At 41.5% G+C, this 27,739-nt stretch overlaps 1 protein-coding gene across 7 annotated transcripts in view; it reads left to right on the top strand.

Annotated features, from left to right (window-relative positions):
* Positions 1–27,739, top strand: part of LOC115100289 (serine/threonine-protein kinase TNNI3K) — a 220,788-nt gene that overhangs the window by 125,876 nt on the left and 67,173 nt on the right. For 6 of the 7 annotated variants that reach the window (XR_003859018.1, XR_003859019.1, XM_029618676.1 and 3 more), the window contains one exon: positions 13,125–13,234. Coding sequence is in view for 5 of the 7 variants with exons in the window: in XM_029618676.1 (XP_029474536.1) it covers positions 13,125–13,234 (110 nt within the window). In the remaining 2 variants the exon portion in view is untranslated. Of the gene's footprint in view, positions 1–349; positions 402–13,124; positions 13,235–27,739 lie in introns of those variants that run through there. The other variant, XM_029618679.1, reaches the window with a different exon arrangement.

The following is a 27,739-nucleotide window of genomic DNA, read 5'->3' as shown; positions in this document are numbered from 1 at the left end:
AGGACTGGGGCCCCCCCAGGGCGAGGCTGGCCAGTGCCGTGCAATCTGTCGGCTACCTCCGATGACCTCGCTGCAGTCTGAGAAGTCATCGCTGACTTATTTCTGTTGCTCAGCCTGGGATACAAAAAATGAAATTTCCTTGCCGCAATGTTCAATGAACATCGATTTCAGTGTCTTCTTGTCAGTGCTCATTGCTCAGTCTTTGCCAGTTTCATTGAGATGTTCACGTAGAGCAGTTAATGCTAAGGCTTCTGTTGACAGTTTTCCATCAATCTGTGCTGCTGGTTGTTGAAACACTTCACTGAAATCATTTTTTTCTTTCTCCCATCAACACTGCATGTCCTGGAAGTGCTTCGGTTACAGTAGAGTCTCTCCTACATGGATCATGGCGTACAACACAGGCGGCGAGGATATCATGAGCTGTATGAAATGTTAAGAGACTGAAGCTTCATCTTGTTCTTCACAGCTTATTCTAAATCATCTTTCAGCCATTTATTTTTCACAGATTCTCTACACTGCTTCACTTTTATTTCTGTATATTTAGAAAAATATGCAAAGCTTCATATCACACGGGCTGGTATTGTTGCATGTTTGCATTCTCATTGTCTTTAAAATATGTAGAGGCTCAGTCTTTTCCACCAAAACCATTTGCTGCAGATGTTCATCCTCTTCAGCTGAAGCCATTTTTCATGCCTTCTGCTGAATATTGTGCTCACTGGTGGATGTTGCCTAGACATTTCTGTGATATTTTATGTCATAAGAACATAAGAAAATGCCATACTAGGTCAGACCAAAGTATCCTGTTTCCAACAGCGGTTAATCCAGGTCACAAGTACCTGGCAAGTACCCAAACATTAGATAAATCTCAAGCTACTATTGCTTACTCAGTTCAAATTTATCTCAACTGCTATCACAACTATCTCTCTGCCTCAACCAAGCCAAAACAGAAATCATTCACATCCAGGACGACCGTCCCGCTTCCCCCCTCGAGAGCACCCCCTCAAACAACACAGGAAGCGCAAACAACACTGGGATGCCAAACTTATCAAGAACCTCACTCACACCATCCACAAAAAACCTAGGAGTAACCATCGACAGCCAACTCAACTTTAAACGACACATCTCCAATATAATCAAAGATGGATTTTTCAAACTTCAAACACTTAAAAAACTCAAACCTCTCCTCCAACTGCATGATTTCCGAACAGTACTACAATCAATTATTTTCTCAAAACTCGACTACTGCAACTCCCTCCTCCTTGGACTTCCTGAAATCCACATCAAGCCCCTCCAAGTTCTACAAAACGCCGCCGCCAGAATTATCACCAATCACAGAAAATCCTCCCACATCACACCCACTCTCAAAGACCTCCACTGGCTGCCCATCACACAAAGAATCCAGTATAAAACCCTCACCCTTCTTCACAAAAAAATAAACAACAACAGAATGGTCTGGCTAAACAACAACATCCAACCATATTTCACACAAAGAAATCTCAGATCCACCAACTCAGGTCTCCTCTCCATCCCAACTCTTAAAAATGCTCACCTCAATACAACACGCAAACGAGCCATTACAATAGCTGGCCCTCTCCATCCCAACTCTTAAAAATGTCTCCTCTCCATCCCAACTCTTAAAAATGCTCACCTCAATACAACACGCAAACGAGCCATTACAATAGCTGGCCCTACCCTCTGGAACTCCCTCCCCCCACAGCTCAGAAACGAACCCTCACCGCAAGTCTTTAAAAAACAGCTCAAAACATGGCTGTTCTTGAAAGCATTCCCTCCTGAACCCCAACATCCTATAATAAACGCTCTTGAAAGCCTTACCGCATAACTTCTACTCTGCATGAACGCATAACCCCTCCCCCCTTCTCTATCCTCCCTTTTCCCTGTCCCCCACCCTTCTCCTAACCTCCCTCTTCCCTGTCCCCCACCCTACTCATAACCAAGTCATATTGTACATATTGTATATAGGCTATTTGCCATTTCTATATACCCACTAATATTTAATTCTAATTTTATTCATATGTTACAATGTTCCTTATATTTATTGTTTAATCAACTGTTCTCTTGTTACAATGTAAAATAGGGCAGCTCCGGCTCTATTCAACCTGTTTTCTGGAAACCGATGTGATATCTCGATCGAATGTCGGTATACAAAAGAAATAAATATAATAAATAATACTAATTACCGAAATAGCTGTTTATGGATTTTTCCTCTAGGAACTTATCCAAACTTTTTCTTAAACCCAGTTACACTAACTGCTGTAACCACATTCTCTGGCAATGAATTCCAGAGCTTAACTATGCACTGAGTGAAGTATGTCATCTACATACTTACAAATAAGAATTTTCAAAGGAGTTACATGCATAAAAGTAGCATATATCATAGCAATTTTCAAAAGCCCTTTTATGCATATAATGTCCATTTATGCACAATGTCCTTTTTGGATTGCAAACTGATTAAAAGACAGGAAACAGAGAGTAGAGTTAAATGATCAGTTTTCACAGTGGAAAAAGTTAAACAGTGGAGTGCCTCAGGGATCTGTAGTTGGACCGATGCTTTTTAATATATTTATAAATGAGCTAGAAAGGGGTACAATAAGTAAGGTGATCAAATTTGCGGATGACACAAAATTATGCAGAGTAGTTAAATCTCAAGCGGATTGTGATAAATTGCAGGAGGACCTTGTGAGACTGAGATATTGGGCTTCCAAATGGAAAATTAAATTTAACGTGGACAAGTGGAAAGTGATGCATATAAGGAAAAATAAACCTCGCTGTAGTTATACAATGTTAGATTGTATCTTAGGAGTTACCACCCAGGAAAGAGATCTAGGGGTCATAGTGGATAATACATTGAAATTGTCAGATCAGTGTGCTGTGGTGGTCAAAAAAGCAAACAGACTGTTATTAGGAAGGGAATGGCAAATAAAACACTGGATGTCATAATGTTTTTTTCTGGTGGTTTAGGGAGTTGAGAGGGTGGGGTTAATGTTCTGGTGGTATGCGAGCTTTATATTTTATTTTAGATTTAGTTTATAATGAGACTGAGTTAGTATTTATCGTTTAAATTTTAAGTATAATTTTTATTGAATGACTGTAAAATTAGATAAGTTTTATTACAATTATTAGTTTGATTTTGCTACTGCAATTTCGCCAATTGTAAACCGGCTTGACATGTACTTAAAAGTCGGTATATAAAGTTGTATAAATAAATAAATAAATAATGCCTCTGTATCGCTCCATGGTGAGACCACTCCTTGAATACTGTGTGCAGTTCTGGTTGCCACATCTAAAAAAAGATGTAGTTGTACTAGAGAAAGTGCAGAGAAGGGTGACCAAAATGATAAGGGGCATGGAACGGCTCCCCTGTGAGGAAAGGCTAAAGAGGCTAGGGCTGTTCAGTTTGGAGAAGAGATGACTGAGGCGGGATATGATAGAGATCTACAAAATCATGAAAGGATTTGAACAGGTTAATATAAATCAGTTATTTATTCTCTCAGATAATAGAAGGACTAGTGGGCATTCCATGAAGTTAACAAGTAGCTCATCTAAAACAAATCAATACATTATTTTTCACCCTGGAAATCATTGCCAGAGGATGTGGTTACAGCAGTTAGTATAACTGGGTTTTAAAAAAGGTTTGGATAAGTTCCTAGAGGAAAAATCCATAAAGTGCTATTAATCAATAAAGAATAGTAGCTTGACATCTATTTAATGTTTGAGTACTTGCCAGGTACTTCTGATTTGGATTGGGCACTATTGGAAACAGGATGCTGGGCTTGATGGACCCTTGGTCTGACCCAGTGTGGCATATCATATGTTCTTATAAACCCAGTTTTATGCGTATAAATCCTTTTGAAAATTGCCTCCAATTTGTTGATTTCCTCTTTCAAGCAGCCTGTATAGTTTTGCAACATTTCTTTTTTTGGTTTCTGCAGTAAGGAGTCCATTTACTAATGAGCCTTAGACTTAGGGGTAGATATTAAAAGAAGCGCCGGCGCATGCATGTTATAAAATCCGGGAGCCCGCACACACATGCACGCCAGATTTTATAATCCACACGCGCATGTGCGGACGGCGCGCGTAAGGGGGGGGTAAGTCTTAGGCAATTCCTACGCGGCGACGCATCCCAGCCTTCCCCAGTTCCCTCCCCCTCGCCTCACCTTCCTACCCTTCCCCTCTCCTCCTCACCCCCTAAATTCAATTTTTTTTTTTTTTTCTTCAGCAACTTTTTTCGGCTCCCGAGCTGAAGTAAGTTGCATGCGCCGGGACAGCGAGGCTCCGGGACAGCAAACAAAGGCTCTGTCCCGGCCAGCCCCTTCCAAGAGTTCCGGCCTTTACGCACGTGGCCGGGCCTCTTGGAAAATCTTCCCGGCGCGCATAAGGCCGGAATTTTCGCTCACCGGGCGTTTAAAACCTGCCCCTATATGTGCACAGTTAAAGTGTTAACAGAACACATGGCGCCACATGCTTTGGCGTTCCAGTCAGAATGTGTTACGACTGTCGCTGCCCGATGTCTCCACTCCGCCCTCCTTACCTCTTTGGCGACTCCTCCCGCGGTTGATGGACGTCTGGCTGCCGCGGCGTCTGCCTGCCGCCCTCTCCAGCATCCCCGGACCAGCTTGGGCGCTGCATCCCGCCATGTTGTTCAGCTGCCATAGGTTGCGCATGCCGCGCGGCCCTGCTTCTTATTCCTTCTTTGGCGTGAACCTCAGGGGCGTCCCCCTGTGATGACATCACGCATCCCGGATACAAAAGCCTACTCTATTTGCTAGCCCTTCGAGTTATTTGGATCCAAACAAGTGATCTGAAAATTTTCTGACTTTTTCAGATGAATCAATGTTTTGGTTCAGTTGCAATGATATGAACTGAAAATTGACTCATTCATCACATTTTTCACATTTGGATCATCCAAATGCATATCCCCAATAAGTAGAACTCTTTGGGCTTGATAGTCAAAGAAATCCAGCTAAGTGGGATATTCAGCAGCATGGCTATGCTGCAGAATATATCTGAATAAGTTGCTAGTTAGCTGGATAAGTCTTATCCAGCTAACTTTAGACCTGGCTTATCCAGTTAACATAACAGGATAAGTCCATATCAGCACTTATCCAGCTAAATTATCCAAATAAGTAACTCCACCCTGTATTGCCTATATCCTGCCCACCATTTATCAGACTAACTACTTAGCCAAATAAGTACTTATCTGACTAAGTGGCAGCTACTGAATGGGACTGGATATTCAGCTGCTGCCACTTAGCAGGATAAGTCCCTACTTATACAGCTAAGTAGCATTGAATATCGGCCTTCCTAGTTTTTGTTGTCATCCTGTCACAGAGCACATAAGTTCAAAGGTTTTCCATAATTTTGCCATTTTGTCTTACTTCAGATTTGAAACACAAAAGACAAAGTGAGGTGTCAGTCAGTGAGCCATAAAATGGGAATAAAGTTGTTCATACATTAATATATTGGAAGCCTTAGCTGATTGTCATGGTCATGTGACTTCCAGGCCGGGTGCCCAGCTCGGTATCAGACGTTCTAATGACTGATCTCATGCACCCCTGCAGGATGTGCAGGCTGAGAAAACCTTCGAGTTTTTTTTGTCAGGGGGCTTCCTTTTCTTTTCTTCCCTCTCTTTCCATTCTAATTTGGGGATCAGACATAAAGTTTCAAAGTACACCCTGGCACTGTGCAAAACATAATATAGAATTCTGCCTTAAAGCTCCTTATTTATTTCAAACATTACATACCGCATAGCCTATGTTCGAAGCACTGGCGGTGCCGACATGCAGCACATATAGTACTCCGTTGAGGGCAGCTTCCAGACATAAGGAATTAGAAAACTTCAGGGATGGCCCACAAGAGACCTTTAGCATTTTCTTCTGCAAGGTGCTATTTCAGACTTAGACGGTGGTGCATATGACAAGGCATCCAACTCCAGGTATGGGCACCTAGGTGCAGGAGGTAATGCCTACGTGTAGCCATGGCCATTTAACCATTTTGTGCAACTACAAATCTGGGGCGGTCTGTTCATACTTTTAATTGCTATAAACTTTGACTATACGTTCCTTGCATCAAGAGCCCACACTGTTTTTACATCCTGAAAAACTGAATTTGAGGACCTTCAATACCCAGTAAATGTACTTGCCACACACTTGCCATTTTACTCCCACTCGATAACACAGGTGTGAGACTAAGGACAGGATTCTGAGGGCTGGCAAACTACTGAGCAGACTAAAATCTCCCACTTCCTGCATTTTGAATATTACAATATTTTGATGAATTAAAATTCCTTACAAATTATGTATTTTTGTCCAAAATGGAAATAATTTTTATATAATTTTCAACTTTAAACTTTGCCTATGCCTATATGAATGTCTTGGTATTAGAGTTGCCAACTGGTTCCAGATTTGCCCAACAAAGTTGATCCAGTTCTGAGTTTACCTCGTTGAATGCATGGACATGTAGTCTTGCTTTTCTTAGGGACTTCATTAGGAAAATCAGAACCACAAGTCTGTGCATGCAATGGAGTAAATCTAGGACTAGATCAATCCTACTGTGTAAATCTGAAGCCAGCTGGAACCTACTCGGTATCCTACTTCTGTACCATTAAAATACTCTCAGTGATATCAACTTTCATTCAGTTTTAGTTTCAAGGCTCTGTCATCGTTTTCTGAGATATTAGCCAGAGATTTGCAGAAGGAAATGTTTTTAGCCACCAAGTTGAATTTGGACAGCAATCTTGAAATCAGAATACATGGAAAATTAACAACATCCTTTTTCCTAGTTTACGGGATTCATACAATACGAGTCAGAAAAGAAAAGCTCAGGTATATTTCTTGCACATGGCTTCTATGCCAGTCCCTGCTCTATAAATTTTGTCCACATTTTGAAATTGTGCTTCTCATATCCAGGAGGTATAGCATACTTTTTGCAAGAGAATGAGCACGATTTTCACATTTTTTAACATAAGGCCTAAAATAATATATCTGTTATCTAATAAAGAAAATGTTTGGAGCAGAGATTTGTTAGATGAGAAACAGCTATGCAGAATAGAGATACTAAATAAGCCATGGCTTGCATTCTAAACATATACATACTGCAGAGCAGTCTGATTCTAGGACTTTCTGGCCCTATAATTACATAATATTTATATCACACTCTGAATTCTTGCAGCATAGATCTAAGGAGTCTTCTCATTAATATACTTTTAATTAGTTGTGCAGTGCTAAGAAAAAAACACTTGTTTGTCTTTAAGTAAAGGCTTTGTCAGGTCCCCATGGGTTTCTGGTTGAGGTCATGTCAGAACTATTAAGAAAAATCCCCTGTTCTTCTGGGCTTTTTATTTACCTAAATGCTTTCTCTTTCTGTAATTTCATTCTGGTCACAGTATTGGTTTCTCTCACAAAACTGATGTCTCAGGTTCATTAACTGATGCACTATAGGTTTCAATAGTTCATTCTGCTGGTTCAGAGGCTAATGCAGTATCCTGAGGACAGTTCCCAGTATAATTGTTTTGGTAAACATCCTGTTAACTAACACATTCCGGTCTTCGACTCCATTATGAGTTTTCTAAAATGCATCCCAGAAATACAGGAGTCTGTGATCTCTAGTTCAAGTTTTAAGTGATACATCTACTCATTCTTAGATGTTAATATGATTTCATACGCAGTATTGCAGATTGAATAGATCCTGTGTTTGATTTGATATACTGAGACTTTGATTCAGTGGCGCAATGCACCCCTCAGGCTGTGGCTGATAATAGCTTTGATTTAATATACTCTTTCCTGTATCTATTGCAATAAGACTCATATTCAAATACAGCACATGCTACATGAATTTTAGCACTAATACTTTTCATAGCCTATGCACTTGGTATGTGTTGTGCCCATATTTCTCAATATTTGAATAGGATGGCGCAGTATATTATTAAGAATCACCAAAGTAACAGGAAAAGAGAGCTTGAAATATCCAATGAAACTAATTATAAAAAGCTTCGATTATTTCAACAAAGGTATCAAAAAGCCCAAGAATCTCTCTGTAAATAACTTTATTTCTAAAATTTCAATAAATAAAGGAGCAAAAGACCTCAGAGATGAGCTTGAAGTGCAGTAGCTTGAACAAAGCCAAACCAATCAGTCACAACTCAGATAAACCTCCAAATTCGAATTTTCAGTAAATGTGTTTATTATGTAAGAAGTAACCCATTCGTACTATTGTGTACAAAACATTTTTTTCATAGTCCAAGAAAGCTCCCCATATCATGAAAGGGTTCAAATATGTATTAAGTTTGATAAATCTCAAAAATCAGAGAAATCTTATCTCAAACAATGTGCTTGTTCTTCTGTTACTGTCAATAGGGAGATGCTGTCTTAATTGCTCAAAATGAATCAAATGAAAAAGCAGACGTGGCCAATGTTTCACAGTGAAGCTGTGTCAGAGCAATTCTAGAGAAAACATAAATTATTTAGCACAAGTGCAAAATATGTCATTATTTATTCATTTTTCTTATCCTCACAGTGTTCTCGTGGACACAGCTCATAACTTCAGGTGGCACATAGGTCTACAGCCATAATAATAATGAGTACAACACTATGCACAGCCTTCAGCTTTTTAAAAATGGTACTTTATAGGGATGTGCATTGGGTGCCCGATCGTTTGCACTTTCGGGTTTGTGTGGCCGTGGGAAAATCTCGTTTTCCTGCGGATCGGCATTTTTTTTTTTTTTTTAGTAAAAAATCATTTTTCGGCTTAGTGCGCGCTAACTCCTATTAGCACACACTAACAAAAAAATAACAAAAATAAATGATTTTTTGTTAGTGCGCACTAACCCAAAAAATGATTTTTACGAATATTCGGGGGGAAAAGTGTTTGTTTCTCGTTTTAACCGGTATATAACGAATTAATAAATATCGTACGTTAAAAAATGATTCACATCCCTAGTACTTTATATGATTGACATGTCCAGCAGCCAATGAAAATTAACACTTCATATTTGCTAAATGAGTTGTTAACAAATAATCATAATGAGGTATTCACTATTGGATTTTAACCTAGCTGGTTCAATGGAATTTAGTGTAAAAATCCACTTTTGTTCCAAGCGATATAATAATTGATCCCAGTCTCCTCCTCGGGGATTTAATGGGACATGATCTAAAATGAAGCATCTCAATAATCCAAAATATATGTCAAACAATTAAAAACCATTAGTGCCTTAATTTATTTTTTCAAACAGTGTCAATGCTCAGTCAATCGGGTTCTCAGTGTCCATTTAGTCTTGCCCACATAAAATCAGTTTGCAGGGATACAAATTGATGAAGGTGTAACCCCAGCATTTTTCTGGTTACTAGTAAGTCCTGAGTGTTTAGTGTCAGTCAATGCAGACCCTCCTTCTGTGGAGTCTGGAATGGCTGTGCTATTGTAATAGTATATAACTGTGCCCTTGCTACAGCTCGGGAGGCAGTCCTTTGAATTGTGAACAGTGTTCAGAAGTAGAGAGGAGTTTAGTTTTTGTTATTTTACAGGCCCAGCCAGTTTAGCCAAACAAGCCCTGATTGGTGGTCCTGGCCAGGGTCGGGAGGGTTTCTGCCCAGCCAGTTCACAATCTGTCTAGTGGGAGATTCCCTCTGAGTTCATTTTTTGGACTTTAACCTTTTAAGTATTAGGGGCCTTACTGGAGCCTGTACACCACCTGGGCTCAGGGACTGGGGGAACCCTGGGTTTGGGGCTGTGCAGGTTAGGGAAGACCTGCCCCCCCCCTCCCTTTATCTTCAATGAGGTTGGGGTGTCAGTGACCTGCTCTAAGGAGAACCCCAGTATTATCTTCAGTTTTTAAGAAGATTAAGTTCACCAACCAGGGAGAGGTTTTGACTGCCCTTCCTGCCTGGAGCCCAGACAATCCTGCTCCGGGGGAACCCTCCCATCAGAGAATCAAATAAAGCACAAAGGACTGCATAAGAACAAAGAAGGTTTGAATCATCCAGCAGTGAGAAAGGGCAAAGCCTAGCATTGGAAAGGACACCCATCTGGTGATTCTTCAGCTGCTGGGGAGAGAGAAAGTTTTATCTCTGCACAGAGACTGTGACTTTATATCCTTGTCAGTTGGAAAGTGCCCACCTGGGGACCCTATTTTCCATGCCCTGGAGGGTAGGATCTCCCCTGGTCTGGAGCTAGATATACCTTATTTAAATTTATATTCCGCTTTTTTCCGCACTTCAAAGTGGATTACATTCAGGTAGTGTAGGTATTTCCCTATCCCCAGAGGTCTTACAATCTAAGTTTTGTACCTGAGGCAATGGAGGGTAAAGTGACTTGCCCAAGGTCACAAGGAGTGTCAGTAGGACTCGAACCATGGTCTCCTGGTTCTCAGCCCACTGCTCTAACCACTAAGCTACTCCTCCAGTGAGGAAGAAATTGTAACCAGACATTACATTGTGCTGCTGTGGATCAAGAGTTGTGCCACTTTCTTAATTGTCAACAGTAAAGAATTGTTTTTGGACACTAGCACGGTGACTCCAGTTCATTATTTGGCATCTCAGCACACACCATTACCTTAAATTATTCCATCACCAAAGGAAGTCAGGGAGAGAGAATTAGCCACCCCGCACTGGGAACCAAGAGATCTCCTTTCATCCCCAAGTCTGTTGAAAGGAAAGTATCACAGCTAGCCTGGGTTCCTCCTCCAAAGAGTACAAATAAGTTTAAGGCCTCAGCCATGCTAGGATTGCACACCGGGGTGGGGTTTCATACACAACAAAGATTTTGCAAATGTTAAGTTTTCCTTTTCATTGGCTGTTGGTCATGCCTATCATATAAGGTGTCCTATGAACGCTGTGCATACTGCTATGCTCATTAATATAATGGCTCTAGAGCTATGTGGCCCATGAAGTTATGAGCTGTGTCCAAGAATGCTGAGACGATACGAAAAATGAATGAATGACATTTTTTGCTAAATAATTTGTTTTCTCTAGAATTGCCCTGATGCAGCTTCACCGTGATACATTGGCCACGTTGGCGTTTGCATTTGATTCACCTTGAGCAATTAAGAGAGCAACTCTTCATTGACAGTACCAGAGGAAACAAGCAAGCTGTATGAGATGTTTTCTCTGATTTTTATTTTTTGAGATATATTGAACTTTGTAGTACACATTTGTACCATTTCTTGATATGGAGTGCTTTTATAGATTATGAAAAAAAATGTTGCACACAATAGCACAAGTGGGTTACTTTTTGTACATAAACACATTTACTAAAAATTTGAATATGGAGGTTTTTCTGACCGGTTTTTCAAGCTACTGCACTTCAAACTCATCTCTGAGGTTTTCTCTTCTCTTATTTATTGAAATTTTAGAAAAAGGTTATTGCCAAGAGATTCTTGGTTTTCATGGTACCTTTGTCGAACTCATTGGAGCTGTTTTTTCATTTGATTCATGTGTTACATTACTTAGCCGTCCCATCGAAAAGAGGAAAAGGTGTCCTAGTTTGTAAGTGGCTCAGGGAACAGCACAGATATACTGACATTTCATTAGGTTTCTTCTTTTTTTTTTATAAAATTAATCTTAATTTGAATAATATACTGGCTATTAAGAGTGTGCTTGAATTTTAAATGGATATATTTTTGGATCGTGGCTAGTGGTAAGTCAGTTTGTCAGCTGCCTGCAGAAGAGAAAATAAGACCAGAGCTGAAGGCTGCTCAGAGCGGAGAATGTGGCTTCCTGAGGAGATTGTCCCAGACATTACCGCATCTAATTTGAAGGATAAAAATCAATTTAGTAGAAAGTGCCTTCAATACCAGTTTATTATTTAGCATTAGTTTATCCATTTTATACAAGACCTTGATATTTCAGAACCTCACTGTCCTAATATATGTATGTTCTTATAATTCGTCACTGTTTTAGAATAAAAGATCATTCCCCCCCCCCTCCAGTTTAAAAAAAAAAATCTCCTTTTCCTGAGCCTAATCTTCAACCACGTGTGCTGTAGCCATACTTCAGGTGTATGCTCAGGTTTTTGTCAGCAACATCTTCATTTACTTGAGGGGCTAATTTAAAATGAGCTGGCAGAATTATTACATCCTGATATTTCCTCAGAAATGACATTCAAATCCAAATCAATAAGAAAAGAAGGTTACCAATGTATTTGTTTTAGTGCAGGGGTAGCCAACTCTGGTCCTCAGAAGCCACAGACAGGTCCTGTTGCAGGATATCCCCAATGAATATGCATGAGACACATTTGCATATATTGCCTCTCCCCCACTGTAAACAAATACATTGCATGAATATTCACTGTGAACATTCTGAAACCAGACCTGTTTCTGGCTCTTGAGGACTCTCATTAGTGTATAACTTAGTTACTTGGAAAAAAAAATGTTCGTTTTGCTGCTTTAATACAGTACTAATGAGATCAGGCAGTGATAAACAGCTTGTCCTGTGCTGTCATTGTTCAATCCTGCATTATCTCGACAGTATTTTAAGATTCTGGAATAATATTGCACCAATGAAGATTTCAATGAGAACAGACAGTACCTCAAATGAATCTATTTTAAGACAAAAACTGTAACCAGAGTGGGATAATGATTCAAAAAAATATTGTTACAATATCAAGATTACAGTATCATGAACCTTCTCACCTGCTACATGTTGCTGACGTTTCAATTAACGAAAGGCTTTCTCAGTCTCTAGGCTCAGCACATCTGCCAATTTGCAAAGCAGGTAATAATGGGAAATAAGGAGATGAAAATTGTTTATTATATTGTACATCAAACTATAGAAATCCAGTTTCCTAATCTCACCTAGCATCTGGTATACAAAGATAAATGCAGCACATATTAGTATCATGTAAATAAATAGAGATTGTTCTTCCATGAGCTCTTTCTTCAGATCATTCAATGGAGTTATTGTACAGGATAATCTGTACAGGGGTGTTTAATTATGCCACAATATTCATGAGGTTAATCTGTAAATCAGATGTTATTTCCATCATAAGGATGATTTTTGGTGGTGTTTTGTTATTATAGCTCCCAAATCTAATCCAGCTGAAATATGGCACCAGGTTTTTGGATTTCTTTATTTTAAGTGGCTTATAAAATGTAATTATGTTTGTTTTATCTATAGCTGCAGCAGCCGCAGACATGGCTTATCATCACATCAGGCCTCCAATTGGATATTCCATTCCAAAACCTATCTCTTCCTTGTTGATGAGAGGATGGAATGCATCTCCAGAAGTAAGTACTAGCCACAAAACCAATTTTGTGAAGGCAATTAATGTATTAACGTATTATTTTCCTAAATTTGTGAAGTGCAAAAGCTACTTTCACTCCTCCTTTCAGCCCTTCCTTCTGTTATCCTTTTTCCTCCTCTAATGAATCCCATAGAAACATGACAGCCTATCTAGTCTGCCCATCAATACAACTGCTCAGCTCTACAGTCCCTCCCTCAGAGATCTCCTGTCCTTGTTCTATTTTTTTAATTCAGATACTGTCCTTGTCTCCTCCACCTTCACTGGAAGGCTATTCCAATGATACACCCACCCTTATGTAAAGAAATATTTCTTTAAAATACTCCTGAGTAATCACCCTCATCCCATGACCACTCATTCCAGAAGCTCTATAAGTGTGTCCCTGTATGCTTTATAATGAAGATTACTGACCTTTTTAGTAGCCACCTCTGGACTGACTCCATCCTATTTATATTCTCTGGAAGGTGTAATCTCTAGAATTGTACACAATATTTCAAATGAGGTCTCACCAGGACCTATACAGGGGCAATATCACCCCTCTTTTCACTTCTGATCATTCCTCTCTTTAATGCACCCAAGCATCTTTCTGGCTTTTGCCCATGTCTTATCCATTTGGCCCCCTTAAAATCATCAAATACAGTCACCCTAGATCCCGTTCTTATTTCAGGCATAGAAAAGTTTCACCCCCTAGACTGTATCTGAGAGTTGAATATTTCATCCCCTATCTCCCCTCCCCCAACTCCCTACCTAAATTTTGGGTGGGCAACTCATTTATTTATTTATTTTATTTATTTAATTCAAAACTTACCTGGACAAAAAGCATTCGCGAAAACATTAGCTTCAGTGTTTATTTGCCGGTTTTTGCACTTCAATCATCGCGGTCCACAATAGTCCCGGACAGCCCGTTTCAGAGAGAGAGAGAGAGAGAGACTGACACACTGACACTGACTTACTATAGTGCCTATGCCCTAGACAGGTATTTTAATCCCTATGGGAGGGCCACCTACTAACTCGGGGTGGGGATTAGGTAATTTGAGGGTTGTAGTTATTAGCCGCGATAGCAGCCGCGCTAACACTGCGGCTGTTTCGCCGCACATGATAAACTGGTTCCCGCTTTGCATATGCTCCGCCCCAACTCCGCCCCCTGAATACCAAATTACTAATTTGCATTCGCAAATCGCGTTAACAGCTGTTAACGCGATTTGCGAATTTATCGCACGCGGTAAACTGCTTTGAAAATGAGGCCCAAGATCTGATATCTTGCAGTATTAACTGACAGTGATAGCAGGCTAAGGGGGACATTTATCAAAGTGCTATATGGTGTTTTCGAATGCATTAAGGCATTTTCGCATGAAAAAAAAGCCTTTAACGCATGCAAAAATGCCATAATGCAATGCAAATTAGAAAAAGGGGAGGAGTTTGGGGCGGGATTGTTGGCCAAATGGGCTGGCTTCATAATTTGCGAAGCTATATTGCACGGCTTTAACGGTTATTTTAACTACACCTTTTTCATTTGTGTAAAGCCGTGCGATAGGGCTTGATCGCACTATGTGATGTTTTCACAAATGCCGTTTTTAGTAGTTTTAAGCTCCTGGAAATCCAGCCTAATTATTAGGGCCCTTCTACAACCACGGGGGGGGGGGGGGGGGGGGAAGGGGGAGAGAGAGAGAGAGCGAGAGAAAGAAAAGCCATAATGCCCTCATACTAGGTAGGTATTTATACCTCTGTATGAGGCCTACCTAGTCACTCGAGGTGAGGTTTAGGTATTAGTGTAAGGGTTAGGGGCCACTTTGACATGCAGAGTGTGATGTACAAACAGAACAGTGCTCTCTTGTGAAGATTTGATGACCTTCGGAGTGAGGAAACTCACCCCAAGATGAGATTTGTGCAATGTTCTCTCAACCTAGCTTGATGGACACTCTATTTGGGTAACGTCAAGCTAGGTTGAGAGAACATTGCACAAATCTCATCTTTGGGTAAGCTTCCTCACTCCGAAGGTCATCAAATCTTCACAAGAGAGCACTGTTCTGTTTGTACATCACACTCTGCATGTCAAAGTGGCCCCTAACCCTTACACTAATATCTAAACCTCACCTCGAGTGACTAGGTAGGCCTCATATAGAGGAAAAATCCCTACCTAGTATGAGGGCCTTATAGCTAGAGTCTGTCTCTTGCTCTCTCTCCCTCCCCCCCTCCCCTCTCTTTCCCCACCCCCCATGGTTGTAGAAGGGCCCTGATAGCTAGGCTGGATCTCCAGCAGCTTAAAATAGTCCCCTCAGTGGTTGTATGTAGGAAATAAAACAATTCTGGCACTTATCACAAAGTGTGAAAAAATTATTGCAGTTTGTGCTAATACCTATGCGAGACGCTAAGATAGCGCCTTTGCGATAAACTGCCTATTACCATAAAACATGCCCCTTTTCCTATCACATGCGATATTTAGTGCATTTTTATAAAACCAGGCCTAAGTTTGGTTGGACAAATGCCAGCCAAATTTTATCTGGCAATATTTAGCAAATATGTCTGGGTATGATCCACTGAATGTCCAGTTAAAGTTATTCAGGAATAATTTCCTGCTTGCTGGCTTCCATGATATGGACCTCATAAAACTGTAACAGCTGTTTATTTCTTTTTAAAGACAGAGATTTGATACCTGGTAGTACACCGAGCATTTTTATACCTTTCATAATTAGCATAATTTATCTATTTGCAGATATTTATATACCATCCTTCCAAACGTGATCAGGATGGTTTACAAGCTTAACAACATCGCTGAGATTTATAAGATTCAATGCAACAAATAGGATGGGGACCAGTTTGAAGTCAAATTATTGAAAATAATTGACTTGATTATATCTTTTAAAAAAAGGGGGAGTCCTTACTTATGTCTACCCAATATGCAGGGCTTCTCTTTTTAAGTTTTAACCGATAAACACTGATAGAACACCCTTGAGGAAGTATTTATTCATAGTCTCCCATCTCTCCCCAGTGCCTGCCTTGGATTCTCCCGCCTGTTTTTGTGTCATTTCCACACCGACTCCTCAGCTGCACAAGCTTCAGTAGCTGATGGGCCTCCATCCCCCTCCTCCTCCTCCCACTGCCCAACTGTTCCCAAGAGAGGGCATCATCTGAGCTAGTGGAAGGAGGACAGAATGAGAGAGGTCGGGGGAGGTTGAAAGTGGTTAAGGATAGGACAGCAGTGGTAAGAAAGTTCAGGACAGGCTGGTGTGGAGAGGGAGTGCTGAGGCTGGGGTGTAGGGGGAGCATTGTTTTGTTATGGCCGTACATTTGTGTCAAAGGAAAAATATGTACTTTGATTCAACCACAAAATGTTTTCACCTGTGCTGCAAGAACACAGAGGGGGGAGGGGTTTGTACCCTCAAAGAACCCCTAATTAGCTGGAAAATAAATAAAAATGGCAATCTAAAGCTGGAAGCCTTAGCTGATTGTCATGGTCATGTGACTTCCAGGCCGGGTGCCCAGCTCGGTATCAGACGTTCTAATGACTGATCTCATGCACCCCTGCAGGATGTGCAGGCTGAGAAAACTTTAGAGTTTTTTTGTCAGGGGGCTTCCTTTTCTTTTCCTCCCTCACTTTCCATTCTAATTTTGGCACTGGCAAAACACAATATAGAATTCTGCCTTAAAGCTCCTTATTTATTTCAAACATTACATACCGCATAGCCTATGTTCGAAGCACTGGCGGTGCCGACATGCAGCACATACAGTACTCCGTTGAGGGCAGCTTCCAGACATAAGGAATTAGAAAACTTCAGGGATGGCCCACAAGAGACCTTTAGCATTTTCTTCTGCAAGGTGCTATTTCAGACTTAGACGGTGGTGCGTATGACAAGGCATCCAACTCCAGGTATGGGCACCTAGGTGCAGGAGGTAATGCCTACGTTGTAGCCTTGGCCATTTAACCATTTTGTTAGACTACAAGTCTGGGGCGGTCTGTTCATACTTTTAATTGCTATAAACTTTGACTATACGTTCCTTGCATCAAGAGCCCACACTGTTTTTACATCCTGAAAAACTGAATTTGAGGACCTTCTATACCCAGTAAATGTACTTGCCACACACTTGCCATTTTACTCCCACTCGATAACACAGGTGTGAGACTAAGGACAGGATTCTGAGGGCTGGCAAACTACTGAGCAGACTAAAATCTCCCACTTCCTGCATTTTGAAATCCAGCGATGGTGCAGTTCACAATCCTGGGAGCTGTCATTATCCAAGGCATAATGTATTCTTACATTCTCAGCTGTAAACTAAACTATGAAAGGCACAGACAAAATTATAATGTAGAGCTCCAAGGGGGTCAGTTTTACAAAGGCTACCTGATCATGAGCTATTTGCATCTGAAAACCTTAAGCTATTAAAAGCTGGAGTGAAGTCCCTGATTTACAATCTATACATAGAGAAAGCATCATCATAGGCTGCAGCCCACAAGCTCCATTTCTTTCTTTTCATATTCTTAAAAAAAATGGCATCTCACATCTCCACCAAGTGGTCAGAAGCAGTATGACAGGCAGCAACCCACAGAAGGTCCCTGAGGCTAAAGTTAACATCAGATTTATTTTCATTATGACAGTCAGTTGCTATTGTGACTCTCATTGCTCTAGCAGACCAGAAATTATAAGGATTTTGGTGAAACTAGTGATTTAATAGTTACAGCCTCGGTAAAGATTCTAAACGAAAAAAAACAACTGAACAAAACAATTTACAAGTGCAGCTCATTTGGGATTTTATTTTATTTTTTTTGTATTATTCTCTGATAAAGAAAATACGTCTCCCATCTTGATAAGGGATGTTGGAATTCCACTTGCATGTACTTCCTTTTATATGAGCTGACATTGCCCAGTAATATTTGTGAGCCCCCGTTCTGGCAGATTAATTCATCTCTATTTTATCTTCCTGTTTATGTGCTGCGTTCTCATGTTCGGCTGCTCTGGCAGCACAAGGCATATCTTTCTCTTCTGGCTGCCTTCTCTGGAGATGGTGTGTGGTTCATTGAGAACAGCACCCATATTACTCTGGGCTTGAATTTCTGTACTTCGGTCAGCCAGGTATTGCTTTATGTTCATTGGCGCATGGAGATCGTCTCCCAAAACCATGAGTTTCGGACTTTCAGACAGGCCGAGGTTATTTATTAGCCCATCTAAATCCTGCAACGATGGAGACTGATTATTATTATTGCAATTGTTTTCTTGCTCACTGTGTTCCGCCTCTGGAGGTGATATATTAGCATACTGAGCTGGCAGCAACTGCTGTGTGGGTTTTGGAGCAGAGTTTTCAGCTTCATTTATCCTGCTAGGAATTGGAAGTGTCCTATTTTCTGCTGCAGAACTAATGCCTTTTAGCTCATGTAATGCAGAAGGTGCTTTACCCTCTTCTAATGGGGTTTCACTTACTTGTTGGGCACTGTTAATTTCACCAGGTTGATAGGTTTTAGCATCTTGTAGATCGGGTGCTGCACCCTTTTGCACCTGCAAGTTAATGTTCATTTGAGAATTCATGTCTGTACGTGGCGGGATTTTTGTCGTTCCAGGGGAATTGTTCATACTTAGTGCTGCAGGTGTCCTATCATCCTTAACAGTAACTGAGTCCAGTAATTTAATTTTTTCCTTGGTTTCTTGATCTGTACCACTTTGCAGTATTACGGCATCTTTGATATCTGAAGAGTCCTGACCTCCTAGTTCTTTTGGCCCCTCCTCACTCCTGTTCCCACTTGATGAGGTTTCCCCAGTTTGCCGCACCCTTGGTTCCTCATCCACGTCAGCATCCTCAGCTCTGGGCAAGTCATAAACACTGTCAGTTTCTCCTTGACTTTTCATCTCTGGACACTCATTGATTTCACTGCAGGGAAATGAAACATCAGTGTCCTTTTCACATTCTGGGGTGTTGTTTCTTGGAAGTGAGTTTGCTTCTGTGGAAGGAATGCCGGCTTCTGATAGAGGCACAATCATTTTAGGAAAACTAGACGAATCCATTGTAAAGTCTTCAAGAGCTGTAGGTTCTTTACTCGCAGAGTTCCACAAATGTTCTGTGCCAGTTTCCTTCAGACTCTCCCACTTGAGATTTTGAGTTTCTTCAAGGTTTGTCTCTTGTGCTGCATCTTTTGCAAGTTGATATGAATCAAAATCTTTGCCTGTCCATTCCTTCTGATTGTTTTTCATAATAGAGTGAGAGTCTTTTACAGCAGCATCCATGTCTGGACTTTGATCTACCTTGACACATAGATTCCCCGTTGCCTCTGGTTCAATTACGGTATTAGAGAATTGTGATTTGGAGGCACCGTTATGTTTTGCTGTGCTAGCTAATGTATTCTGGGAAGCATCAGATGGAAGAGCACTAGGAGTATCATTTGGCATCTTGCCAGCTGTGGATGGAGGAGGTGAATTGTTGCTGCCCATTGTAATTATGGAAGGTACAGCAGATGGAAGAACCATATCAGTGCTATCGCCTGATGGCTCCAGTGGGAATCCACATGACACAGGATTAATTTTTCTTTGTTTCCTTGTTATTTTTTGCTTGCTGGAGTTAAATAATTTCTTTTTGGATTGACTCAGAACTTTGTTCTGCTTGCTCAGCTTCTGCAGTGGTTCTCCTGCTTCCCCTGGATGAATCCTTACCTTTTGAAAGGATGTAAATTTATTTTCACATTTAAAAACCCCTCTTCCTCAGCTTTGGCCTTTCCCATTCTGTTGGCTTCCTTTTCTTTGGACTGAATTTCTGGAGGCCTGGAAGGTAGCCCTCCCTTAATGCTTTCTCTTGATGCATCAAGGAGGCCGCTTTGATTTTTTTTATGCCGTTGTTTCTTATGAAAATCTGTACCACATGAAACATTCAACACCACCTCTGGATGATTTCTTGGGTCAGGTATATAGAAGCTAACGGTCTTCGGTACCTGCGTTTTCTTAGTGCTTGATGATATTTGAACATTAGCATCATTGAGTAAGAAATTGTCTCCTCTAGTGTTAATACTGCTTTGTTTTTCCTCAAGCTGTATGCTATTCTTTTGCTTTACTTTCTTTTGTGTTTTATAGTCTTGCAATTTGTCAGACTGTAGGTATTTACAGATAAGGGAGTTGCCTAGCTGTAGAGAAATATTTTTGCTCTCTTCTGAAGGAACACTGTGATCTTCAAGTCGTGATCTATGTTTATTCACTATCCTCTGCATAGGATGCTCCCTTGAATCCAGTCGTTTGCTGCTTGGTAATGGTCGTAATTGATCATGCCTTTGCCTGTGATGTTTTAAATTGTTTACTCTTGATTTTGAGATTAGTTGGCAAGACTCACACACTGAATGCTTTGCAAGTTCCTCAACTGCCAGCACAGGGGCAGGATTTGCACATCTTCTGTTAGATTTGTTCTCTGTGAGGCCTGCTGAATGGAAAAGTTGACATTTAGCACACTGTTGCACTGAAATCACTTTTTTTGAAAACAAGTTTGCGGAATCCTTATACTGAGGGGCCCTCTCCCTCTGCACTGTTCTTGGGGGAAAACCCTGTGTTTAAGGGGTCCCTGCATAGGGATACTGATAGGGTCACTGAGCCCCAGATTCATAGGATAATATATATTAAAGTAGGGAAAATCCCACAATTCCAATGCCTCACAAAAGCATAGGGCTAATTCTGCTTATGTCAACACTATGGCCTCCCTATTCTCACTAATTATTTGGGTCAGTCCACCTAGCTGGTCACTGAATGCTTTCCCAGTGGCTAAAACTCCAGCATGCAGAGATATATTGGCAACATAAAGAGCATGAATTGGCCCTAGTCATACCTTTTCTCTTTATTACCAGTTTTTTACTCATTAATATTTTTGACCAAGAAAAGGCTTGTAATGCTTACTGTATGGCTGATTGATTCAAACCTTATCAGTTAGCAGCTATCATCAGAGGGTGTCATCCATTCAAAGAGACCAACTCCATCAGCCAGATTAGCTAATTTTGCCTTTGTGGTCACTCAGAGCTTCCTATGTGAAAGATGGCTGCTGTCCAAACAGGTTTGAATCTGCACATGTGGTCTTATAAATAAGGCTTGCACATTTAACTCAGATGCATGCTTCCTTCATCTAATTTCACCAACTTTTCACTAAGAACAAGGTTATAAAATGCCCACCGATTGGCATCTCCTACAAAGAAGGGAAAGACATACTGGAAACATTTGGACTGGATAATCTGAGTCGCCTATTTTTTTTTTTTTTCCAGCATGCATTTCCCATCTTTGAAAGAGAGAGGTACCCACAGGTGAAACTTAAATTGGGCCCTAAGTGATCAATTGTTCTACTTTCTGTAAGCATCTGATGCACGGAAGTCTTTTCACACAGACACTGAATGGTAAAAAAAAAAAATGTCCTTACTTCCTGCTTCATTAAGAGAAAAATGTCAAGTCCATTTACCTGGGTAGATCAGCCTGTCTGAAAATTGTCCTCATCAACTGAGCTGAAAGAAGCTACAGCCTTCCACAGCATGCAGACTTCCAGCCCAGTTGTGAGGAGATGTTCCCAGGGGCTGAAAACCATGCACATGCATAGCATTTTCAAAAGCATGCCTGCTGTGTTTTCCCTTTTCTATCACTGGCACAACTGGCAGGTGCAAACTTACATGGACCCTTTTAGCTTTACGCTAGCAAACTTGAAAGTCAGCTACAAACTCCCCATACTAAAAGCGCCCACATACTTGGCAACCGCTCGGGCAACTCAACATTGTCCCTGAAATGTTCAATGCTGATCCTAAGCGCAAGGGGGAAAGGAAAGGTTGGAAGCATCCTTGCACCATCTTCACCATTTCAAAGGGAATTGGCTGAGAAACGTGCCCTCCACTCAACAGCTGGACGTCTGCACATTGCATTCTTAGCTGCTGGGGAAGAGAAGAAGCACTTTGAAATCTCGGCACATACTGTACAGTACATGCTTGGCACCTGCTGTGAAGTAGATGCAAAAGTACCCAGAGCACCTGCCGACCCCAAATGTTTCAAAGGGAAACGCCCTAAATTAGCTTTCAGGGCTGCAAGCTGCCCAGGCAATATGGCCCCCTTAGAAAACATGGAAACAGAAGATTGCAGCTGATGCTGTGTTTTAAAGTAGCTATCCTTTCTCCCCTCTCTCTCCATTTCTTCTAGAGAGAAAAGCTTTGAGCTTAGAGGACGGGTAAGACTTATAATGCGGGACGTGCACCATTTTGGTGACTGTCCTTTGAATCGCCTTCCCATTTCTCACTCCAGAATCAGCTCCGTTACTCAAAGGTGGGGTGGAGGCTCGCTGAACAGAGCAAGGCTTTGCAAATCCCTCCTGTTCACCCCACAGCCAGTCGGGTTTTCAGGGTAACCACAATGAATATGCTTGAGGTAATTTTGCATGCACTGGAGGACCAGTACAGGTCAACTTGATCTCATGCCTCTCCATTGTGGATATCCTGAAACCTAACTGACTTGAGGCAGTAGAACAGGTTTAGGAAGTCCTGATATAAAGGTAATATTTCCATCTTTTTCCTATCAGTGGTACCTATCCTTATTTCCCCAAGCATACCATTCGCATCCCTCGCTGATTTGTCACCATGATTGGCGATCATCTGATGACCAGAGATGTTGAGCACAGCTCAATATCTGCACCCCAAAAGCATGATTTTGCACATATTGTTTTCATTAAAGTGCAGACATACTACCTTTCTTTCAACTTCTTTTACAATCATGTATCTATTTCCCCTGCATCACAAGTTGGAAGTAGTTGGCACTCTGTCTCAGCAGAAAGGCCAAAAATTGACAGGCAAGAAAATTGAATTGCCCTCTCACCCTTAGGGCCTGATTTATGATGGCATTTTCCCATTCTGAGTCTATTGAGGGGTGGGGGAGGGGAAACTTAGTAAATTAGGTATTTAGAGTGATCCCATCAGCGCAGGGTGGAGGTGTATTAGCAACTTGTGCTGTCACTGCCTAAACTTCATATGTCCTGTGGACAAATGTTAGACTCTGGGTCTCAGTTCTGTCCTTTCAGTGCATTTCAAAAGTTCTAAAATTAGCAAAAAGAGATGATGTTTTACCTTGTTTACTCTGTGATTCAGCAGCTTTCTGGACTATTTTTGCATCCTAGTGCTCCCCAAACCCCTGGTAGGTAGGCTGTACAGTACACATCTGATATCTGTTATATAAAGTCCTTTTGAGTTGAAATGCTCTATTTATCAGAAAACTCACCTTTGTTGAGTTTCGAGAGTTCCTGCAGCGCTCTATTCTGAATTGCATCCCATTGTGCCCCACTCTCAAAATCTACTGACTGTGTAACTATCCTAGGAAAATTCTTTGAAAGAAGATCTGCTTCATTACACATTGTCATATCCCCAGAAGACCTACAAGGATAAGAGCGCACCAATCTGCAGTTAAGACACAGGAAATAATTGTGCCTAAGATTCTGCTTGCTCTTTTTCTGAACGTTTCTAAGTGACATGTCTAAACCAGCGGATTTATGATCTGCCTGCAAAGTTGGCTGGCGAATATTTTGTTGTAAAAGCGGCATTTCATTTCCTGGTCCCGCAAAGGACATCACCTTTGTCTCATTTTCCTGAGCTAAATGGCAGTTCAGGTATCCTCGAGCGAGGGAATTTCTTGACTCAAGATCAAGCTGGTGTGCCGTTCTGCAACAGCAGCTCCCTGATCTGTGTTCGTTTGCTTTGCCTTGCTGGAGTTTCCAATTAAAGATGGCAAAAACCAGGCAAGTGAGACCAACTGCTCCTATGATAAATTAAAAAAGCAAATATAAGGTCACCATAGTTATAAATACACACCAACATTATGTCTACCACCGTGATGAATTAATATCTCTGCAGTTTTGCTGTCCTGTTCTATAATGCTAGAGAAAGTTGAAGCAAGAAATGAAAGACAAGATAGCAGAGATTTTGCCACCATAAATTATTCTTTCCCTTTTTGATATTTGGCTTAGTAACATCTGATTGTTTCATATTTTATGATATACCCTTTTAAAAGGGCATGCAAGCCTTTCTAAATCATATTAACATAAAGACAATCATACAGCAGAAAGCACAATGGATTTTTTTTCTAGGTTGTCATTGCTTTAATTGTACCAACATAAAAATAACCAAGAAATATTATAATGCATGATCTTTTGAGACCACAGAAGCCCCTTCTTCAGATGTGACTCACATCTAAAGAAGAAAGCTATGTAGTCTTGAAAGCTCATACACTATAAGCAAGGCCTCTGTCTTCCTGTGACATATAGATTCTATGGGCCAGATTTTTAAACCTATGCGTGGGCGTAGATTTTTGCACGCAACCCGGCGCACACAAATCTACGCCCAATTTTATAACATGCGTGCATAGTTGCGCGTATGTTATAAAATCCGGGGTCAGCGCGCGCAAGGGGATGCACACTTGTGCACCTTGCGCGTGTCGAGCCCTAGGGGAGCACCGATGGCTTTCCCTGTTCCCTCCACCCCCCCTGACCTTTGTTGACGAAGTTGCGCCTGCCTCCGGGCAGCCATAGGTTGCGCGCGCCGGCACAACCGCTGTGCCAGAGGCCTCAGTCCCGCCCCCGGCCTGGCCAGTCCCCACCCATTTTTTCAAGCCCCGGGACATACGCACATCCCGGGGCTTGCACGCATCACCGGGCCTATGCAAAATAGGCTCGGCGCGCGCAGCAGCGTGTTTTCAGGGTTACACGCATAATATATACATAATATATGCGTGTAACCCTTTGAAAATCCGCCCCTATGTCAAAGCCTAGAAAAATCTTCGGGTTTTAAAATTCAATGGCCATATTGCAGTATATTTGCATTGATTTGAATATAGTTTACATTGCTTAATCACTAAAAAATATTTTATTGCAAGCTCCTCAATGAATTACTTTTAAATAACTTTTTTCCAGTCTATAATGAAAGCTGTGGTGTTTGCAAGCCTGCAAGTACAAAGTAGGAATACGCAGCCCCAAAATTTTAGGTTTGTTTTGCTTTGCTTTTTTTTTTTTTTGGGGGGGGGGGGTCATTTTTCAGTTCATTTAAAGATTGTTTTTGGTTTAGTTTGTTTGCCAAACTGAAAAAAAGAAAAACCCAAAACATTAAAAAAAAAACAAAAAAACATTTTTTAAAAACAGGCCTTCCGCAGCCCTGGAATCACGCTCCTTCCCAGTTAAGTTGACCCCAGGGCCTGGTCTTCTCAACTAGGCCTCCATGGGCCACAACAATAAAAGCAAAACCGGGGCCCAGGCCTACCTGCCTGGGCATCCCCTGGCACAGCTGGGGCCCCAGACCCCTCCACTGGCTGGAGAGCTCCCTCCTGGGCCCCGACTTACTCCCTTCTCACCATCCTCTGTACAATCCTTAGAAGCCAGAAGCAAAGCCTACTCTCTCCTACCCTGGTATTTTAAAAATGGTTTTGTCTTATCTGGAAACAGGTGCCAAATGGATGCACACTATTTCCCAGAGTAGCAACTTGGAGAGCAGCTCTGTTCTGCCTAGCAGCCTCTGTCAGTGGCAGTCTTGGACCTATGCGCCAGTATGTTCACAGGTCCCTCAGTGGTCATGCACCCCCCCCCCCCGCCCCCACACACACACACACACACACACACTCTGGCTTCCTGTTCAGTCAGGAAGCCCATGCAGAAGGTAAGGCCATGCGGAGCCTGTGAGCACGTGCTGGCTGACAGGGACCAAGCTCCATGGCTTCCATTGCTGCCATCACTATCGCCACCATGTCCAGTCATCATTCATTCAGGGCAGCAAAACAGATAGCACCAGCCCTGGCCAAAAGAAAGGGTGATTCTGCATGGACTGGGAAGATAACTAGGAGTCAGCTGACCTGCCTATTTCCCATGATTCCACAGCGAAACTCGAATTCTGCTGCCCTTCCCATAGAATCAAGGGATTCTGGGGGCCCTGACTATCACATCTTTTGTTTATTGTTATGTTGGTCCAATTGCAGGTATCACAACCTGTAAAAAAAAAAATATTTTACATGGGCCAATGTGGCTTGTAGTTCTCTCTATTATCGTAACCACGCTAAACGAGTATTCTTTTATCTTATCTGCTATTGCCACCATTTTTCTTCTTAATTAGCATGTCTAATTTGTTTTACAGTGTAAGGAAGACTCAGGCACTGCATTAAGCTATTGTATTCCAATAGAAATCAACTTTTGTTCATTCCTTTCCTTCTCATTAGTGTGCTAATCCCTATTCCAATTTGGTACAGCGCCTTTAGCATCTGAAAAGAACAGAAGGAAAAGAAATATTTCCAATATTAACCCAACTGCATTTTTTTGGTGACACTTTTTGTTGGAGTAACAAAGTTATCCAAAGATAATGTGCAGGAGGTGGAGTGATGGTGGTAGTGGTGTTGAGACCTTGTAGGTCCCTCCTTCAGATACAAAAAAACACCAGAACGAGTCTTCTCCAAATGACCGCTTATAGAAGTTTCATGGAAGAATCATGCCGGTCTTCATCTTTAGCGCACGACCTTTCAGACTCAGACCTTTTAATGTTTATTTATTTATTTTAGTTCTTTCTCGCTGTTCCAGCACTAGCTTCCAACGAGTGAATGCCCGGGCCAGAAAAGACAGAATCAGCCAATCTAACCCCTTCTCCGGCATGTGTATTTGGGCGTGTGTTGCTGCAACAGGCAGGACCCAAGCCCCAATTTTGGTATTTTCAAAATAGTTTATTGAGGGGATGATTTTCACAACTGCCTGCACTGGGGTCGTGTCCCCTGGTATTTCTGCACGTGAGCTTCAAGCCAGTTTTCAAAGGGAAAATATGAGCCAACTTTCCCTTTGAAAATTGCCTTGGGAGTACCCCCAGATATTTTATGCCTGCTTTTTTTTCCTGCAGGTACAAAAACAATGGATGTAGTTTTGAAAATGCAAAACTGCATGTGCCATTGCTTCCCCCAACCTAATCCCGTCCCTGGGAATGCTGCCACGCAGTGTGGGTAACACTCTGCATGCACAATGAACAATGCACCTACTTTTATCCACCGCATTGAGAGTGGGCAATTTCCAAACACCCAGGCAAATCGCTTTTGAAAATTGCCCTCATTATTTTAAAATGCTTTTGTGCATTTCAAAGAGCAAGAGACAGCACTGCGGGAACCCTGCATACTTTACCTGCAAAGCAAAAGAGAGCCACTAAGATAATATCTCGCAAGTAGTGATTCTTGGTTTTGGCGTTTAAGAAGATACTGATATTTTGAGACACTGGTTGACAGTTCCGGTCAGTTAGCTGAAGCACGCTGTGAATGGCTGGGTTTTTGGAAACCTTACACTCAATATCATTGGTAGCTTTGAGGAATCTATTTGCCAATGCTATGTAGTTCCTCAAAAATGCAGACAGCTCTTTTAGTTCACATGTACAGTTCCATGGATTTTGATGCAAGCTTAAGAGCATTAACTTGTTGAGGGGGGAAAATGTATCTGAAATGAGTGCTAAGCTATTCCTGGACAGATCCAGTTCCTGAAGCTGGGGCAGCCCTTGAAATGCATCTCTGTC

This window comes from Rhinatrema bivittatum, chromosome 10 (assembly GCF_901001135.1).
Source record: "Rhinatrema bivittatum chromosome 10, aRhiBiv1.1, whole genome shotgun sequence".
Classification (NCBI taxonomy): domain Eukaryota; kingdom Metazoa; phylum Chordata; class Amphibia; order Gymnophiona; family Rhinatrematidae; genus Rhinatrema; species Rhinatrema bivittatum.
This window is presented reverse-complemented; position numbering and strand designations above follow the sequence as displayed.